The sequence below is a fragment of the Sander vitreus genome, chromosome 3 (genome assembly GCF_031162955.1).
Source record: "Sander vitreus isolate 19-12246 chromosome 3, sanVit1, whole genome shotgun sequence".
NCBI lineage: Eukaryota > Metazoa > Chordata > Actinopteri > Perciformes > Percidae > Sander > Sander vitreus.
In genome coordinates this window covers 12,946,797-12,966,982 of record NC_135857.1, presented here as the reverse complement: position 1 = coordinate 12,966,982, position 20,186 = coordinate 12,946,797, and the positions used below count along the sequence as shown (strand labels likewise).

The following is a 20,186-nucleotide window of genomic DNA, read 5'->3' as shown; positions in this document are numbered from 1 at the left end:
ACAGATCTTGCCAGAAAACATTTGTTTCAGATAGTAATAAAAAATAGCAGCATTTAATCGTAAAAGGATAGAATAAAAAGACATTACAAATATGTACACGTGTAGAGAAGGGAAAGGAAAGGCCCAAAGCTAGCCCTCGGAGGTTTAAGCAGTGATGGCATCGTGCTCTTTAAACACGATGGTCTTGGGGTTGATTCCCACACTCTTGGTGGTGTTGTGGGTTTTGTAGATGCCGATGAGACGATCGGCGATCTCAAACATGTTGTTCCTCAGGGAGATGATGATGAACTGAGCGTTCTTTGTTTGCTCCTGCACAGAGATGAAAAATGACTGATCCAAACAGATTTTACATTTTCTTCCTAATCGAGTTATTATATAACTGCTGCAGAGGGGCTGTCAAATTGTAAACTGAAGAATTAAGTGTACATTTACCCAAAAGCGTACAGAAATACATTTATTTTTTATATATCGCTTTAAAAAAAAAAAAAGGTACTCAAAGGCACTTTACAAAGTAAAGACAAAGAAAAAAATTAGATCAGTACTAAGGCTGCAACAACGAATCGATTAAAAAGTTGGCAACGACTGTAATTATCGATTTGTTGTCGTGAGACTATTACGCCAGTCAATAAGTCACGGCCCATAAGCCTGCTCGTTTGTGTCTGGATCGTAGCCAGTGGGTCTGCTTGCAGTTTGCTGCCTACTGGAAATATCACATAAAATTTGATGGAAAGTGATGCTTTTGAAAACATATTTGTGACAATAAATGAAAGATTTTTGAAATGGCACATCTATTTTGTCTCAGCTGAGATGAGAGCTGCAGACAATTCACCACTGCGGGTCAACTATATAACGCCTAAGTGTCTACGTTGGTAGGATTAACAGATAAAATGCCTTCTCCTAAAGCTTAAAAACCCCGTTTGCAGCGGTGGAAGCCCGGTGCTCGGAAGCGCCAACGGCCGCTACGAGTTCATGTCGCTGACCAAGCCGTTGAACCGGTCCTCGCCGGCCCATCTCCTCCAGCGGCAGGGCTCCGAGCCAGCCACGAGCATCAGAGAGCCCCACTCGGCGCCGTGTGTGTGTTCTGTATCTGCTCGTTGGGTTACTTATAATAAATAAATATATTATTATTAATAATAATAATGGAAACGGTTAAAGGTTTAGTACTCTAAAAAACAAATGATTTGTCTGAACTCTCCAGTGTTAACCAACAGCACTGATTAGTTCCAGATTAACTGGCTAAAATGTTTAATTCCTTAATAATCAGCACCTCCCTGAGTTGGGTATCACAACACATTCCTAAGCCACCACTTCACCACGCAGCTTGTCTCAGCGCCCAACACACAGGTCCATACTCACATAAATGTAACAGGCCACAATGGAGACGTTCTTAAAATCGAGAGCGGCGTCTATCTCGTCCATGAAGTAGAGCGGTGTGGGTTTGTAGTGGTGCAGAGCAAACACCAGAGCCAAGGAGCTCAGGGTCTTTTCCCCCCCTGACAGGTTGAAGATCTTTTTCCAGCTCTTCTTTGGTGGACGCACACTAGAGAGAGAGAGACCACAAATCAGAGCTCAAACAGGAGGACAGGATTTGTAGCGACTAAATGTGCCTTTGGTACTTTGTTTTCCTCCTCCTACCTGAACATGATTCCCTCAGAGAAGGGATCTAAACTGTCCACGAGCTCCAACTCTGCATCGCCACCCAGTGTGAGCATCTGGTAGTTTTCCTTCAGCTTGTTTGTGATCATGTTGAATCCGGTCATGAACTCGTTGAGGCGCTGTTTGCGCAGGTCCTCGTAGCCACGTTTGAATTGGTCCCTCTGGTTAGTGATCTCGTCCAGCTGGGCCACGCGCTGCAGGTACAGCTCCTCCTGAAAACACACACGGCGACACGTTGAAAATGGCTTTCCTTTTTCATAAATCCTTCACAGGATTCCATAATTATTTTTTCACCACCTCTCACTTTTACTCTCAGTTAAAGGTCCTATGACATGCTGCTATTTGGATGCTTTTATATAGGCCTTAGTGGTCCTTTAATACTGTATCTGAAGTCTCTTTTATATAAAAAAGGTGCAGAGTTACAGCCACTAGAGCCAGTCCCACAATGAGCTTTACTTAGGATGTGCCATTTCTGTCTGTAGCTTTAAATGCTATTGAGGAGGAGAGAGGGGGGGCAAGGTGGAGAGTGTGGCCTTGACCAACTGCCATGCTTCACTTGTTTTCAAGTCTCCCTCTCCCTCTCTCTCTCCCCCTCCCTCCCTCCCTCCCTCCTGGGCGGGCAAAGCAGAGAAAGGGGAGGTAATATGTCATAAGGAGGAGATTCCAGATCGGCCCATCTGAGCTTTCATTTTCTCAAAGGCAGAGCAGGATACCAGAGCTTGGTTTACACCTATCACCATTTCTAGCCACTGGGGGACCATAGGCAGGCTGGGGGGGACAAACAATGTTAAAAAAACCTCATAAAGTGAAATGTTCATGCAATGTGACCGTTAAAGCTTTAGTGCGTAACTTTTTTTTTTAGAATAATGAACGTCCATTACATTCAAGCGATTGCCAAATGAGTTGATATAAAGCTAATTAAAGCAACACCAAAGTACTTTTCGGTCCCCCTACAGGTTGTCCATTACTGCGGTCGTAATTTTCTTACGTCTCATTCCAACTACAGATCCGCTACTCAATCTGGCAAACTTGCATAGTGCGGTTATAGCCGATAGAGGGCCGTAAAGACAATGCAGAAGTGCCGTTCACCCTGTCACGAGTTGATGAACCACTTTAACAATTTTGGAAACATTGTTTTAAAAAGGTACAAAGGAATCTTTGGTGTTGCTTTAAGACTATCAGCTTAACAAAACACTCTCTGTATTTCTCAGTTTGGCTATGTTGAGAAATTGGTGTTGCCCGGCGACTTTCGCACGCAGAAACTCAAGCGCATTCACAGAAGGCTTGCATCATGTGACCGCACTGACAGAATTGTTGTCTTTACTTTAATTCCTCATGCGGGAGGCAAACTACGCACTACAGATTTAAGAGCCTTAAACTCAAGAAATTTCTTTCAATCACAATTTTAAATTTGCCTCTTATTGTGCGTTTGCTGTAAACTGAAGAAATACAACCACTCGGGATTCAATAACCATGACATTTGTGAACCCCTGCTAGGGTTAGATGTTCATATTCGTGCATACCTTCTTCTTATACTCAGCAATGGCCCCGAGGTTGGGCTTCATCTGAGCACACTTGGTCTCCAACGTTGAGATCTGGTTGATAATGACGTTAGGGCTGGCAATTTCTTCAAGTTCAGTAGAAGTAAGAACAGGAAGTTCCTCTGCTGGATTGCCCTCAATGGTATGAAGTGATAGCTTGGTGGCCTGAAGAATATAAACAAGATGAATTAACACTCCGTAAAAGACACAACAGTCAAAATTAGAACTCATTCCCTCACAACATTTGCTATGAATCATCAATGTGAACAGAACCATCTGTAATTTAAAACAATAACTTTAAAAAATGCTGGTTAAATACCAGCCTTCATTTAGAAAAACAAAAAGGACATTATTGAAATTCTGAACATTTTACCATTAAACACTGTTCAGTAACGCAGCTGAGCTCCCAGTTCTCAACTACTACTTTGGTGAGTATAATGTTATTACCAATGAAACCTACGACCTAAATTACAAAAATAAAACCCAAGTTGTGCTTGAATTCACACGCTCAGCCACCTCTTTCTGCCAGTGTTTGATCTTGCTGTTGTAGTCGGTGATGGTGGTCTCGATCTGTTCAATGCGTAGCCGGACGCTGAGGGACTCCTCCTGCATGGCGTGCTCCTGCTGCTGCAGGACCTTAATCTCCTTCAACACCCCCTGATACTGCTCCTGCACCTCAGGAAGTGCCGCCTGGAGGACAAGGAAAAAAAAACAGTGGTACTCAGCTTATTCCAGTGTTAAAAATTCATTTAGACGTGGTTATTCTACACACAGAGCAAAAAAAAAAAGTACAGTTGGTCTTAAGTATCAATTCAACGAGAGATAGTAGACATATTTTACTAAACCCACAAATGGTCCACAATGGTCCTCAATGATCAATTACACCCACATGCAAAGCTGGACAGCAACACCTTTGAAACACTTTGATAAGATGTAAATAGGATTTGTGGAATTTATTAAGTGTTTATTTTGATTAAAAGTGTAAAAAATAAATAAATCTTATTTCAAAACTATATTTTAACAGTTTATTGTATTTCTCATTCATTTGTGGGAATTGTAATCAACTTTTCTCTTTATTTTCAAATTACAAGATGCAGTCCTGGCTATGGACATGGCAAGAAGACCAGGTTTACAATAAACCACTGAATGTTTCTTAGAGAAGGAAACTTCTACTTTTGGATATATTGGTATAACATATCAGGGCATTTCTCTGTGAAAATCTGTAGAAAACAAACAAAGACACTAAAGAGTGCCAACCTCAGCCTCCTGACAGGCCTTCATGACCTCGCCGGCCTCGTCTTCCAGTTTCTTCAGTTGTTCGGTGAGCTCAGCCAATGACTTCTCAATGTCCTCCAGCTCACCCTGCACACGCTTCACACTCTCCTCACACTTCTTCAGGTTGCTGCAGAGGTGACACAGAGAGCAAAAGACACAGATATTACATTCTGCCAGAGTGGTAGTGGTTAATATATGTATATGTCAGGTTTAGCCTTGCAAAACAAAATTGTTATTGAGGGACTGCTGAAGTTGCAACCATACATATACAAAAGAAACATCTGCAGCCATTTCCTCCTCCTCCTCCTCACTGTGAGTTCAAATTAGGGCTGGGTGATATGGAGAGACGGGCGCCCCGATAGCTCAGTTGGTAGAGCGGGTGCCCATATATAGAGGTTTACTCCTCGACGCAGCGGGCCCGGGTTCGACTCCGACCTGCGGCCCTTTGCTGCATGTCATTCCCCCCCCCTCTCTCCCCCCTTTCATGTCTTCTGCTGTCCTATCAAAATAAAGGCTGAAAATGGCCAAAAAATAATCTTAAAAAAAAAAAAAAAATTCAAGTTCAGAAAATGACATCACTTTACTGTAATGCAGCCTTTAAAACCAGGAAAAGACAACACTTATACACATATTACGATATCCAAAATCTAAGACGATATCTAGTCTCATATCACAATATCAATATAATATCGATATATTGCCCAGCTCAAATACATAAAGTCGGAATTTGACATCAAGGAAGAAGACCTCAGTTTATAAGCTACACCTTGTTCTTAATCAGCTGGAAGCCGAACAAAACATGTCAAATGCTGCTACCAGTGTCGTCTTGCTACATCAGACTGCTAGGCTGCCCACACCATCAATCCAAATGTTCCAGCTATATAGATATATATATATATATATAGATACTAATAACTCAATGCCTTTTTTAGTTGCTACAGCCACAACATTGATTAACTCAGAGAAACAATGACAACAATAGGAAGAAGAGGAGTTCAGTCAGCGTTCCTGTAAGCTAATGCTACTTATATGTGATACACAGACCCAACACAAATATTGGTTTCCTTAAGTATTAAGCATAACAATAGAGTTACTTCCTTGCTGACTCTGATAAGCGGACTTCAATAAACACTCAGAACACTATCATTTTGTGACTTTAGGACAGTTTCACACTAAGACATTCATATACAGTTAAACCATACACTTTACCAACAAATACACTGACTTTAAACAAAGTATGAGTGTGTGAACAATGCAAAGATATAAATACAGAGCGTAAAACAGGCATTATTTCCTCACCGGTCAGCAGTCTTTATGGCCACTTTGGCCTTGGTTATGGTGGAGGAGCAGTCATCTAGTTCCTTGTTAATCTTGTCAAGCTTGTCCTGCTGGGCCTTAAGCTTGTGGCTATTGATGTCTACAATCAGGTTGTGGAGCCTTTTCACCTCATTTTCCACCTTGCCAGCCTTACTGGACGCAGCATCATAGTCTGAAAGAGTTATGAAGAGACAGAACAGGGAGAAAGGAATAAGAGAGAAGGAGAATATTCATTTTGGACATTCAATGTGATGATATATATTTAGAGGGATTAAACGGGGGGAGAGACAGTCTCATGAATTAAACTGGCATGTAAACATACTCATTAAAACTAAAAACAATAACTCAATATGACCATTTGGACACCATGTGATTATGTGGAGTGTCATTATTTTCCATAAGGTCTAACATGAGATCAAACATTAACTTGATAACATTTCTCTTTACAGAAGGACCATACCTTTCTTGAAGGCATCCAGGCTCTTCTCCATCTGTTTCTGTTTGGCCTTGTCTGGGGCAGCAGCCAGCACATTGGCCTCCAGTTCCTTGATCTGAAGTTTCAAGTGAGCCTCCTGATCAGCTAGACTCTGAAGTAAGGAAAGCAGGAAAATACTCAGTCACACAGTTAATACGGTCACATTTTTTGGTTGGCTAGAAATAGTAGGGGGTTCATATTTAGATCATAAATACACCAAATGAGTGAGACACAAACACAGTGATTCAAAATGAATATTTGCATTTGCCGTACAGCCATGCTGTTGGTGTATTTTTCCAGGGTGTTCTTCATATCTCGGAGCTCTGGTCGCAGGCGCTGGATGTTCTCCTCTAGCTGCAGCCTTTTCTCTTGGCAGCCCTGCAGCTTCGACACTTTCTCATTCAGCTTGCTCTCCATTCGGTCAAGCTGCAGAAAACACATGATGATAATCACTTCTCATACACGAATGGCCTTATGTGGTGATTATGTGATGGCAGGGTCCATTTTCATCCAGCATCTCAGAATTACTTCTGGGAAATGTGCTTTAGGTAAAACTTCAATACTACTATCTTACAGCAGGAATTAGGAGTCATTTCTGAAGCTTGCATTACCCATTTAAAGTAAGAAGTATAAGGTCTCCTTTGAGAGTGAATAACGTCACAGTTCTGCAATACTTAGAACTTAATTGTAATTATATCTTAACGATACAATACACTAAATACAGAAAATAGTGTCACTTGTTTTAAAAGCTAGTTCTAAGGAAGGATGAAATTTACAATTTGCATAAAAATATTAAATTTAATCTGCTTTTTGAGTTCTCGTATTGCATGTTGTGGTGCTTAGACATGCCTAATTGTTATGTTGTTACTGTATAAGAAGTCCTGTTAAATGTGAGCATGCCTTGGTATAGATATTACATTAAGCAATGCATTTGCACAATTTGTTCTCATGGTCCGGATTTTGCCATTTCTGCGAAGCAGGCACAGTATAAAGGTAGCCATGTTACATGTTACAAAATGAGTAACAAGAAGTTTGAATCTAATACATTTCTATGAAAAAGAGTGGCATTATTTTAAATGGAATACTAAACATTTTATTTAAAACTTTTTTCCTTTCTAGACAAAGTGGAGTTAAAAGTAGCACCAAATATGTATCGCTTTAAAAGTCATGCCAGTTAGGACCAATTTCCTACTCTAAGACGTCTGAAAACCACTCACCTCCTCCTGGGAGACCTCAGTGCCAATAGAGGAGCCCATCCTACCCTTCAATGCTCTTCCTCCTCCAGTCATGGTTCCTGTGAAGCACATACCAGACCACAGGGAGGTTTATAAAACAAATTAAATTAAAATCTGGTTTATAAAAACAGAATGCATTATCTTCACTGAGAGAGCCATACGTATGCAAGCTCGAGGAAAAAGATTAGCGAGGTAAAGTTATGACAGAAAAAGTGGGCCACCCACCAGCCATCTCAATGATCTGTCCCTTCAGGGTGACCACTCTCCAGCGCTTGTCTTTCTGGAAGGCCATCCTTGTGGCCTGCTCCATGTCCTGGGCCACCAGAGTGTCCCTTAGGGCGAAGTAGAAAGCTGGTCGCACACTCTCATCTTTCACACGTACCATGTCAAAGAGACGAGGGCTGTCCTCTGGAGTGCGAATGGGAGCCATGTTCCTCTCCCAAACCTTCATCTGAGCAAAGGAAGTTAGGAGGAATGAGAAGGCGGAGCAAGATAAGGAGATCATTTGTGTTAATCTCCTTATCCATCGGAGTAGCTCAACATAGTTTTAAAGTTTAGTAAATGTACGTCTTTTCCAGAAACGATGCCAGCAACAAAATAATATAATTTCTGTACTGTAATTTCTCTACTGTCTTGACCAGCTACTGAAGTCAGTACTTAGAGTGTAGCATGTATGATATTTCACAGACAAGCTAAACCAATCTATCCTTAAAGAGACAAATAAAATGTTGATTGAGGGTCCGGAAGTGTAATGATCTTTACCTTTTCAAGACCAATGAAGGTCGCGAACCCAATGTTCTGTTCTTTGAGGAACATGACACATTTCTGAGCTGTGTCAATGGTATCTACCACAATGTTGTCCAGAGCGCCACAACTAGAGGAAATGGCCACATCATACTTCTCATCTATGGCTCCAAGGTCTCCCTACAAGCACAAATAATAATTTGTACAATACAAATACAATGAAATAAATTGGTAAAGCGGGGTTGATGTTAATATAGCAATGATGAGACTCAAGTTGTGATCACAGTAGCTAGATGATGACCATAAATGATATTGTTGCTGTGTAACTCTATATTAATTTGTTATGACAGCGTTTTACCAATCTTCCAAAGATGCCAGGGATTCTGCCACTCTTCTTCTGCTGCATGAGAGCATCCAGGACCCTTCCTCGACTGCGGTTAGAGGACAGAGAGCTTTTGGCTTCATCCACCTTCTGCCTTATTTCCCTCACCACTTCCCTAGTCTCATTATCCATCTTCATCAGCTGCTCCAATGCTCCCTCGTCCTGCAGAGAAAAGGAGAGGAGAAGCTTACACAGGTTACGCCATCCGCTGGACAGAAATTGTCAGCAGATGTAGTTTGCACAGCTGGATGTGTAATGGTTTCAACACAATACGTCACGTGTAAATGCTGCCTAAACAAAAAGCCATCTACACAACAAGATTGATGTTGGCTTTACCTTTTTGAGCTCCTGTTCTTTCTGGGGTATTTTGACTTCCAGGTCTTTGATGGCGGCACGGCGCTCACGCAGCGTGTCAGAGGTTGTCTGAAGTGTCTGCTTGGCCGTGTTGAGCTGTGTCAGAGCTGTGTTGTGGCGGCTAAGGTAGATGTCAAGCTCCGACTGAGCCAGGTCCATACGAGAACGGGTCTCATTTACAGCCTTGCTGAGCTCCATCAGCTCTTTCTCTTTGGTCTGGAGAATACAAAAAGAGGAGAGGTAAGGTTGGAAGACAAAGAGACTTTACAGAAAACAATGCAAAAAAACCACCAAGATTTATACACACACCTCTTTGTCCTGCTGCAAGCCACTGGTCTCTTCCTTCAGACTCTCCATCACCTCCTCAAGTTTTTTCTCTTCTTTCACCTTCTGCTTCTCCAGCTCTTCCTTGCAAGCTGTTGCCTCAGAGATGGCCTTTTCACTGCTGGCTGGTACACCGCGCACTTCCTCCAGCTGAAAGATGAGCCAGACAGGAGAACATACAAAAACAGATGAGATGTGTCCGAGTCTGGATTCTAAGCAACAGTGGCTACACTTGTCTAGGTTCAACTTGAGGACAAAATTCATCAATACACACCTCAACCAACCACAGAGTAATAGCCCTTTACCTCTTACATTAGATGATGAGATTAAGGGATCAGTGAAGACTTCAGGAGACAAGAGGTATAAAGTAAATTAATTGAATGAGCTTTCTGCCAGTGTCAGTTACGGGCAACTGTACTACACATTCAGAAGCAGGCCAAAACACACAACTGTAATCAACTCTAAACACACATTCAGCACTGAGCAAGCCCTGGTTAAGACTGGCACAACAGTCTCCCGCTTGGCAGGGCTGAAACAAGGCAAGGAGTGGTGTGTGTGTGTATAGTCTATGTTTTGTAGGGTTAACTGCGGGTGAAATGTGAATGTGGCTGCTGGGAGTGTTACACAAGCCAGGCCATAGTTGACTACCACACAGCAGAACACTGCTCCCCAGAGGTCTGCCTGCCTCTGCCCAGCCCCCCCTCTGACCAACACGTTTCCAGAGCACAGCCATTGTAGGTGGAACAGATAGAGTTTTAGAGCAGAGAGGGAGATGAGAAGCTATACCTACAGTTACGAGGAAACGTTCATCTCTACTTTTGTGTGAAAAATGTTTCAGTAAGTGTGCAAGTTAGAGAAACATTAGTCTAAGAAACAGGAACATCATTAATAGTGAAACAGAGCATGAGGTCTATCAATAGGCACACACTAACATCAACTTGTGTGTTACTTCACAGCCCCCTAGTGGATAGTTTTTGAAAAAACTAGACCTTCCTGCCATTAAATTTGATTTACAATTGTATACAGGATTTATTTTTTGTAAGCATAATGTCAATTCATCTAGAAGATATACACGGATTTCTCATTGCCCAAGGTAACAAAAAAATAAATGAAAAATTGAACCAAAAACTATACAGACTTTTGCAACTGAGACTATTCTATTATTTCTGGTCACATAGGGCATCATGTCCAAGACCAATATCTGTTAGCAATATTCACATTTTTTTGTATGAACGCCAATTTCACTCTACTTAGTCTTGCTTTGTGTCGCTGTAGCCATCATGCAGAATGATGTCAAGTTACATTTCTTTGGAAACTACAACTCTTCCAGCAGCCAGGCCTTTTGTTTATAAAGCTACACTAACGGTTACATTTTTGACACAAATTTATATTATTTAAATTTTCACAAAATGTATCTCTAGGATATGTATCAGATGTAGCAATAACATAAACATAATAAAATGAGCCATACTTAAAAAACAGAAACAGTGCCGTGTTGTGTTGACAACTGTAAAACAGGAACCTGTGAAATGAGGGATTCTAGTAAATTTGATTCAAATTTAACATATAAGCATTAAAAATGTTCTTGAACTCGGCAATTCATTTAGGTTTCTTTAAGGCCTTGACAAATGTCTTTTTCCCTAGCCCTCAAAACAACAACCCTTGTGTTTTTTATAAGCAACGGAAATTGTATTTTTAGTGCCCATGTTTCTTTCTTGGCCACGGGACAAAATAAACAGAGTAACACTGGTGCTAGCTTGTCTTGACTTAGTGCAACCCTGTATTTGTTAATGGATATAGATTGCACATTTTTGGGAAAATGGCTACAATAATGTTCTGACAAATGATGTGACCTGTGTGCCTCTAAACACTGTGAGAATGCCTACTGTGATAGTGTGGGAGTGAAATAATCACAACTACTGCAGAGTAGCAAACACCAAGTTAAATAAAGTAATTCAATGGTGTGTAATAGTGGACCACAATTTGAAGGCCTACACACCTTTTCTTTGTCCTTTTCCAGTTGCTTCTGCAGTTTCTTGTTCTTGCTCTTGGAGTGTTTAATCTTCTCACGTACTTCAACATCCTGCAGGTCCAGCTGGGTGAACTTCTCCTTCTGTGTCTCAATGTACTTGCTGAGCTTATTTTGTTTTCTGGTGAAAGAACCGCATTTTTACTGAGTACACTCAAGTCAATCATGGAAATATCAACTGAACAGAATACAAAAAATATGCAAAACAACATGTACATCACAAATAGTAATAGGCCCAACACAGTAAACTCTTCATAGTAAAGCTCGGCTAGTTTTGTCAGTTTAAAAAAATAATCTATCAAAGCACATTTCTGGCTGGTTAGAACAACATCAAGTTTATACCGTTTTATTTTTTGCAAGGGAACAACACTTTTCTATACTTTTTGGCAAACATTTGTGGAACTATCAAATTTTAGTACATATAAATTACAGTTGTACTTTCCTAGACCTGAACTGGAATTTTGCCTCTAAATAAAAATCAGTTTAGGGCAAAAGAGGCACTGACAACCACAAAATTGAGTAGAAAAACTAGTAACCTTCTAAAAACATTTGTAACCTAAGCACGTTACATTAGTTAGTTAGGGGGGGGGGGGGGGGGGAGACAAAAAACAAAAAGTGCCTTACTTCTCCACATTTTTGAGCTCTTGGTTCATTTTCTCTGTCTCCTGTGATATCTTTTCATTTTTCTCAGTGAGTTCCTTGGTGTCCTCCAAGATCTTCTGCTTCTCCTGTCCTTTATCAACCACACGCTTCTGCAGATCATGACTAATGGCAACAAGATATCAGGAAAAAACAGTGTGAGGTAAAACTTAATGTTTTAAACATAAAACAAAGATATTGGCATCTGACACTAGAGAAGGGTCACGCTGCACCTGTTTAGAAATACAGAGTATAACATTGCAATGCATTCAATGGATTTTCTCTTTTCTATGCTACTGTTCTGTCTACATTGTAATGTAATGAGATTATATGGTTTGTCTTATACAGACCGGAGAGATGGTGCTGGTGCACTCACACATAATATTGCCAGAGCTGACTCTTGTGCTTGAAGATGTCATTCTCCAGGGTGAGGAACTGCACAGCTTTGTTCTTTTCTCCCTCCAAAGCATTCTTCTCCTTTTCCACTAGCTTTACTCGGTTTAGCTAGGGCAGTGAACATATTGCAGTAACGTTAATAACATTTCTAGACATAAACTATATGCATTAGTGACATGTTAAAATAAATGTTTTATAGCATTTACATTATTCTGTGCAACGTAAACATTTTAATTAAAAGCTACAATGGAATACATTGTTTATAATCCCTCCAGAATCATCTTGCTTACATAGGACAATAAAATAAAAAATAAAAATAATAAAAAAGAAAAGAAATCTTCAGTAAGTAAATGTGTGAACAAATAGTTTTCTATGAAAAACCCTGAATCATGTCTGCGCAGTTGGCCCAGCCAGGTACCAACTTATCTTACATACCTTACAGTTATACAACTATAAAAATGTATTATTTTCACCTCAGATATGTGCGTCAAAAGCTGCCAAACACATGCATTGCACATACAAAAAAAAAGCCTCTTCAAACTCTAACCTCTACTGTATAAATGCTCAGCAAATGAAGTCAGGACACAGGAAGGAAAGTTGGTTAGCTTACGACTATATGAGCAGAAAGTGTATAAGTGTATGTCACCTTCTCTCCCCTCTGCTCATTGAGTAGCTCAATGCGGCGGGCCAGGGTTAGGATGGGCTCCTTGAGGCGGCAGGAGCCTATAATGTCCTCCATGTACTCCAGCATGCCCTCATCATGCTCTGTTTGGCCTTTAGGCTTCATCATGGCAATCTGCTCCACCTCACCCTAAGTGCAGTCCAGAACAACACATGGACATGCATGCAATCATTCACTGAAAACATAGAGCTAAAAGTTGTCATAAACACTTATAATTAAAATAAAAAAATACTACTAAGTTAAAACTACTTAAGCTATGTAGTCAATTGAATTCATCACTCTGAACATAAAAATAAAGCTGATCTGCTACACACACACAGTCATGTCCAAAAAAATATTTCTAGAGGTTCCCTTTGAGAACCTAATGGCTTTTCCCACTCAGAGAATGTAAGAATAACCACCAGTGTCACACTAAACAAACAGTTAAATCAATTCTAAACAAAAAAACAGAATGAATTAAAATACTGCACTCATTCTTCAAAAATAATAGATATGATTGAGAGGATAGTGTTATCACAGACATGTTAAACAGACTTCAGAACACTTGAAGTCACTACCCCACCAACAATCACTGGCCATTACACAGCTTGTCTTAAAATGATAATTATCAAAATGAACGTGATTAAAAACAAATGCTTTTGATGCTTTGATTATGTAAAGTTTAAAGACTACTACTTGGCCCCAAGTTAGAACGCTCCAGTATAATTTGTATTTGTCTGAACATTTTTATTTATTTATTTTTTTGGAGGTAGGCGAGTAACAATATTCCTACAAAATAAATGTCATGTTAAACACAAATTAACTACAGATATAGATCTAAGTCCCAATGTATGTTTCATTTATATGTTGGGACAAAAGGCAGCTCATATATGAGTTGAATGTATGAAAGGAGAAGCCAGTAGAGGTAGGGGAGATCCCACATCATCCTCTGCTCTAACCGATGCACAAAATAGACAGCTTCCCCTTAGCTAGAAGCCTGGAAATGTGACCTTGGAGAAAAGCTAAAGCCTCTTCCCATACAGCCATCACACACACACAAACTCTCGCTCTCTCACACACACACAAACAAACAAACTCTCTCTCACACACACACACACTCTCTCTCTCTCACACACACACACAATCAGCCATTTTGTTTTGCTCTGACCTGTGTCATTACCCCATAAAGCCATGGGTGAATCCATAATAATGGGTAGGGTACACATGCAATACAATCAGAATGGGTAGTGTAACTAGTGAACCGGTGCAAACTCTGTGGAACACAATGCTAAAAGAAAAGAAAGTAGAATAAAAAAATAAAAAATCATACAGGAAAAAAATATTTAAAAATATAAAAGATGCATTACATTCACAGTGGAGGTAAAAAGGAACAAAATGTTGAACCAATATTAAAGCCATGGTTATGGAGGGTGTTTGATCCAGCCACCCTGAAGCAGCACTGCCAATATTGGGGTTGGGGTCTATTCTCACACGCCAATATTTACGTGCTGCTAAAGCGTGGCAGGTACATGGGAAAGGGAGGGGAAGGGAGGTCAACCTGTCCCCACTGGAGGGTCAACCCCATAAAACCAAGTTTCTCACTACAAAGTCTGAGTTTGTTACTCAACTACAGCCACTCACATCCAGGTCCGTGTATGGGTAAAATTGTATTTTTTTCCTTAAAATTCTAAAGCAGCAAATAATGGTTCGCACCTTTTCCACATTGTTTCAAACCATGATGCGCTGCTATAGCAGTCTAAGGGCTGGCAGAGGGCATATCCTCTCCTTTTTTCCAATTCCAGTGCAACAGGTTATTCCCACAGACAGGCATGGCTTTAAGGAGGCCATGAAACATTTGACTCAAGAGGACTGGGAAATGGGCAGAGAGCGAAGAGCAGGAAATCTCTGACAGAATGTGACGGCCACAGCAGGGATTAAAAAAGGGTTAGAAATGGAAAAGGAAATTACATCAAAAAATTACAATTACCTGTAAGATCAGAAATCTGTTGTGGTCTAGGTCAATACCATGGCTTCGGAGTAAAGCCCCCACTTCTTTGAATGTGGCTTTCTTGGCATTGATATGGTAGGCTGAGGAATTGTCTTTGTTGGCAGTCCTGGCAACATAGAACTTGCTGTTGGGGATGACTTCGTAGTCATCTCCTTCCTGGCTCAGAGGGGGGGAGGGGCAGAAGACACAGAGCAGCTTAGTGCAGAACAGTTCAGGAGAAACTCTAAAACAGCTCTACACATCAAATGATAATACTCACAATACTGACAAATCCACTGGGAGTGGTTAGAGTAAAAATCTGCACATTTAAAACAATTAAGAAAAAGGACCGTTTAAAAAGCACACAACAGATCTAGGCCAGCTACACTAACATGTAAATAAACCATATCAATATTACAGTGTAATATGTGTATTCTATCATGTTAAATTTACACAATTAAAAAAACAAAAAAACATGTTAGACAAGATGAGATTATAAATGCATTGTAAAAAAAGTAGGCAATTGGCCTAAGCATGTATTCATTTTTAAAAACCATTCTAATAATCTAAATTGTCTACACCACTTCTTAAAAAAGAAAAGAAAAAGAAATGTTTCAGAAATGGCAGATTGTAAGGCCGACATTAGTTTAACAACTAGATTTTAATTTACTGTGAACTCCTGGACCTTACAGAAAGAAAATAGAAATATTTAACAATGGTCAAGGCAAAACTCACACCCCCTGTGACAGATCAAACACAGAAACATGTTTAACTCCAAATTCTTTAACTACATTCAGTTGTCAGAGTAATTTCTGAACTAATGCAAAACAATACATTTGTCTCTCAATTAAAACACCACTTTTATGGACTTTTTACAGTACAATCAAATGAGTAGAGCCTAGTCACTAAATGGCACATTTAAAATTTGTTCAAAAATAGTGGTATTAATTCTAGCACATTATGAATTGACTATGGTATGTGTGGGAGTTAGTTGTAACTTTCATGACTGCTTTGAGTCTGTCTTTAGTCACTAGTGTGATCTTTGTCAGTAGCAATTATATCTCATGAGCACTGAGGAAAAAATATATTTAAAAATTCAAGAAAAATATATGTCCAGTAGAGAAATATTTCTAATCACCACTTTCAATTCGGACTGTGTAATTATACATTTAGAAGAGGCCAGAGTGAGTGTAATGTGCATCTGTGTGACAGAGATATATATATATATATATACCTTATCAATAATCTTTTGAAAATGCACTTCCACAGTACAGCTTTGCACATCCTTATGTTTATCAGAGCTGTGAATCAGTACTGAGAGCTTTTTCGATCTGATCTTTTGTGCTCTGTATCCAAACACAAACAGCATTGAATCTATCACATTGGACTTCCCACTCCCATTTGGACCAATGATGCACGAAAAGCGCTGAGAGAAGGGTGAGAGAGAAGATAAAAAATTTAAAAATAATAAAAATCAAATTATATAAAAATATACTGCATCCACAAACAAATAATGTAAATGTCATAACATTACAAGCTATGTAACATTTAAGCATAGTAAGATTATGATAGCGAATGTATTCCAAGTGGGTGTAGTTAAGATGTACTTTAATATACTTGTATTTGCAGAACAACAAGAGGAGAAGAAAAAGGTGAAAAGACAAAGTTTAAGGAAAGTCATAATTTATGAGAAATGTCAGCACATCACTATATCACTACCCCTTTCATTATACACTTACTAAATCAAAATGGAGGAGTGTGACTTTTTTTTAGGATTATTTTTAACTCAATAAATGTTATAATGTAGTATCATTAATTATGTTGTACTTTTAGTGTCTACTGCTACACAAGGCAGCATGTACAGCTGCATAATATGACATTAAAGAAGAAAAAAAATTTGATATACACTACATATGATGGTAAATCTGTGAGCCAAACACAACATATTAACAAAGTATTTCCCACACAGAGTTGACATTTGTAACCATGTTTGGCTGTACCTTGTGAAAAGGCCCCAGAATCTGCTCGCCTGCATAAGATTTAAAATTGCGATTAACTAAATGTGTTATCATCAGGCGAGGAGCGCCCGGTTCATTGGTCATTGCTGGGGGCGGGGGTGGAGGGATGCTACCGAGAATCTCCTCCAAACTTCGATTATCAACCGCCTCGGCAGCTTCCCCGTGAGACGGATCTGTGGCACAGGAAAAAAAAAAGTACAACTTTTATTCCTCTGTGCGAGTCGTTTCAGGTGGGGGACAGTGGTGCATGGGGGAGGGGTAGAGGGGCGAAAAAAACAAACAAAACACAGGCAGCAAGTTACAACAGCAGTCAAACAACGACTCCAGAGAAAGTTGACAGGCGTTATTTTTCTTTGTTCTGAAAACAAGAGCCAACCCAAAAGAGGAAAAAAAAAAAAAAAAGAGAGACCATGGCCGCTTACGAACAAACGCACATTATGATACAAACGCTCTCCGTGAGAAGCGTTGATACGTGAGAGTAGATGCGCCACATTCATTTCGTCGATAATAAATAACTGAAGTGCAAATTTCGATCATCAACGTGACATTTTCACTCATGCTGAACTGTAGTCAAAACGCAGACAGTGGAAATCTCGTTTTGTGATAATAATGTATAACGTTAAACCGATTATGTTGCCATCACACCAAGCCACAGCGACCTGTCCAAAATCTATTGTGCTCACACAAGCAAGCACAACAAGCTAAGGGGTCGGTGTTTGTAAATTAAATTCTTGCAGCCAGACACTCAGTGAAGCATTTCAACATGTTCTAAAGAACACAAACATCACTTAATACCAATGTGCATCTTAGGTTTCGCGTATAATTATACAAACTACAAATTATTAAGTTATAAGAATAACGTGAAACACTCTGATCTACTACATAAACACTTCATTATCCGAAATAAATTACCTCGTTTGCTGAGAAGATCCCGGGAAGAAGTACACTCGACGACATCAAAATCATCGCAAAAATCATAAGACATTTATTGATGACTGACACTTCAGAAAAAAAAAATAGATCAGTCATTCTAACTAGCAAGCTACGTGTTGAGATTTAAGTAAGAAAAAGGAGCTTCACAGCTGTGGCAATTGGCCACTACCAGTACGGCTATACACGCAACGCAATTGAGTGAACACAAGTTATTTAGATTCACAGACACCAAAACACCCTTTGTTACTTGCCAGTTGTCGGCGGTACCTCCTCTTGGCCATTGGAGTTGGTTTCTTGAGGGGGTACATCCAGCTCGTCTTCGGAGTCATCCCGAGGCTGCGACCCTTTCCCTCTTGGCTTGGCAGTTGAGCTCTTTGCAGTTTTAGATGGCATTATTTGAAATCTGAAGGGGTCATTGGTAAAACGAAATATCCATGAGTGGTTTTTGTGCCTGTCAATCTCCTAACTCTACTTTTAATCGGTCACACGCAGCTACCGTTGTCAGGCTTTAATCATTACCAGTCAGATCCCACTGCCGCCCATCTGTTTTTTTTGTTTTGTTTTTTTCTTCATATGAAAACATAGTTGTTTTATAGCAATATCTAAAGTAACAACATTAAAAGCAATTTAGTTTGTGGCCCGAACAGAGCGAGTTATTAAAAAAGGCTGTCGGTCTGCGTCATGATTGTAGCAAATTAGATGCTATTCTAACACCAAACCCAAACAACAGTAAAAATGAATGGCCTCCTCCTGTGACAGAGTCGTTTTAGTACCCCTCTGCATCGAGGTAACGGCATTTGATTTGCGCGTCACAAAGTTGGACGGTTAATGACCCTTGCAATGATGGGAAAACTGTTAACGTAACGCTAACTGGAAAACAAATTTAGCTCATATGCAAAAAGCTAAATTCTCTCCCCATAGCTCTTAGTCTAGTCTATGTTATATGGTTATTACTGAATATACGCAGCGAAACAGGCTCTCTGGCCTATGGCAAAGACAACGTCCTAGCTAAATTGAACGAGGTCTCAATATTAACTTTAATCCCCACAGCTAACGAATGTAACGTTACGTAACGGCGACATTATAACTACAGGTAACCATACATCTGCTAAAGTAACGTTACATGAGAAACGCTAGCGTGAGATATATATATATATATATATATATATATATATATATATATATATATATATAAAAACCACGTAACGTTAGAGTTAACTTTGCCACGTTACTGCGCTGTTTTCACCTTACTAGCTAAGTACCAACTGTAACGTTAGCTAACTATGTGATATGAAATAACGCAGCAAAGCTAACGTAAGTTATTGGCTAACTTTGACTAGCAGAGATGTCTGCGTAGTGGATACGTAACGTTAACGCAACACGGTAACGTTAACGTTACTCAAAAGTTATTGGAATTGAAAGAGTTGCTTAACAGCATTTGCCCGAATAACGTTGACTAAAGCTAAATTAGTTGACGCTAACCAGACAAAGGTATTGTAGCCCAAGGTTTAGCAGCCATCTGCAACATTAACATTACCGTTAGCTTACGTTTCGTTGAAGTTAACGTTACATGCTACTGTTAGGGGTGTGTGTCAACGAAAAGGCACATTTTGCGTTAAATGTAATACAAAGCAAACAAGCGATCAACTCTTGTTAAACTCCAGGGTGTTGTTAGCGTTGGTCAGTAGCTACGTGTTCCACTGTAGCTAATGTTAAAACTCAAATTAACGTGTTGTTAATGTTGAGTCTGGTTTGAAACTAACGTTAACAGTATAACGTTAACGTTCTGCACTTCAGCAAATAGACGGAACCCAGTCATTAGCTAACTTACTCACAGCTAAAATGTTTGAATGCACCTTCCACAATATATGCACGGTCTGTCAAGAGTATTCCGTTCTGACCTAAAACACGATTTCGAAAAAGTATTCGTTAATCCAAAATTTGACAAATATAATCCACAAAATGTTGCCCCGTGTCATTCCGAGTCGCTCTCCTACCTGAAAACTCCAACTTGTAAATGGCGCCTAAACTGTGCTGTCGAACCAAATTCGTTACAAACTGACGCAAGGCACCATGGTACGTTCAAAGGGCAAGGGAAAAAAACACAAAATTCAAAAAAGGGGACGAAGCCAACTCCGCCTCACTCCAGCTCCACACAAACAATAACCATATGACACAAATAGTCAGACGAGAAAACGCAGAAAGTAACAAAACTTATGT

The 20,186-nt window shown here is 39.8% G+C and overlaps 1 protein-coding gene across 4 annotated transcripts; it reads right to left on the bottom strand.

Annotated features, from left to right (window-relative positions):
* Positions 1 to 31: 31 nt before the first annotated feature.
* smc4 (structural maintenance of chromosomes 4) lies at positions 32 to 20,036 on the bottom strand. Of its 4 annotated transcripts, none has more exons than XM_078246045.1 (24): positions 19,964 to 20,036; positions 18,218 to 18,369; positions 17,016 to 17,206; positions 16,250 to 16,441; positions 15,016 to 15,192; positions 13,014 to 13,178; positions 12,348 to 12,475; positions 11,957 to 12,097; positions 11,303 to 11,453; positions 9,289 to 9,453; positions 8,962 to 9,195; positions 8,602 to 8,787; positions 8,262 to 8,423; positions 7,725 to 7,950; positions 7,482 to 7,558; positions 6,538 to 6,690; positions 6,250 to 6,376; positions 5,772 to 5,961; positions 4,455 to 4,599; positions 3,714 to 3,887; positions 3,180 to 3,362; positions 1,636 to 1,868; positions 1,357 to 1,540; positions 32 to 309 (listed from the first exon to the last, which is right to left on the bottom strand). In XM_078246045.1, exons 2-24 carry the CDS (start codon positions 18,357 to 18,359, stop codon positions 145 to 147), a joined length of 3,891 nt encoding a protein of 1,296 aa, XP_078102171.1. In that variant the 5' UTR covers positions 18,360 to 18,369; positions 19,964 to 20,036; the 3' UTR covers positions 32 to 144. The 4 variants fall into 4 exon arrangements, with proteins under 4 accessions (XP_078102171.1, XP_078102167.1, XP_078102168.1 ...); XM_078246041.1 differs by lacking the exon at positions 19,964 to 20,036 and adding an exon at positions 19,802 to 19,957; XM_078246042.1 differs by lacking the exon at positions 19,964 to 20,036 and adding an exon at positions 19,868 to 19,886.
* Positions 20,037 to 20,186: the final 150 nt, after the last annotated feature.

What these genes read in the sequence shown, in the direction of transcription:
- smc4 (XM_078246045.1), bottom strand. Translation starts at nt 18,359, where the DNA reads ATGCCATCTAAAACTGCAAAGAGCTCAACTGCCAAGCCAAGAGGGAAA. An exon ending in CTGAGGTCTCCCAGGAGGAG is followed by an intron (nt 6,691 to 7,481) that starts GTGAGTGGTTTT and finishes TGTTTTCTGCAG; the next exon opens with CTTGACCGAATGGAGAGCAA. An exon ending in TCAAACACTGGCAGAAAGAG is followed by an intron (nt 3,363 to 3,713) that starts GTGGCTGAGCGT and finishes TATATTCTTCAG; the next exon opens with GCCACCAAGCTATCACTTCA.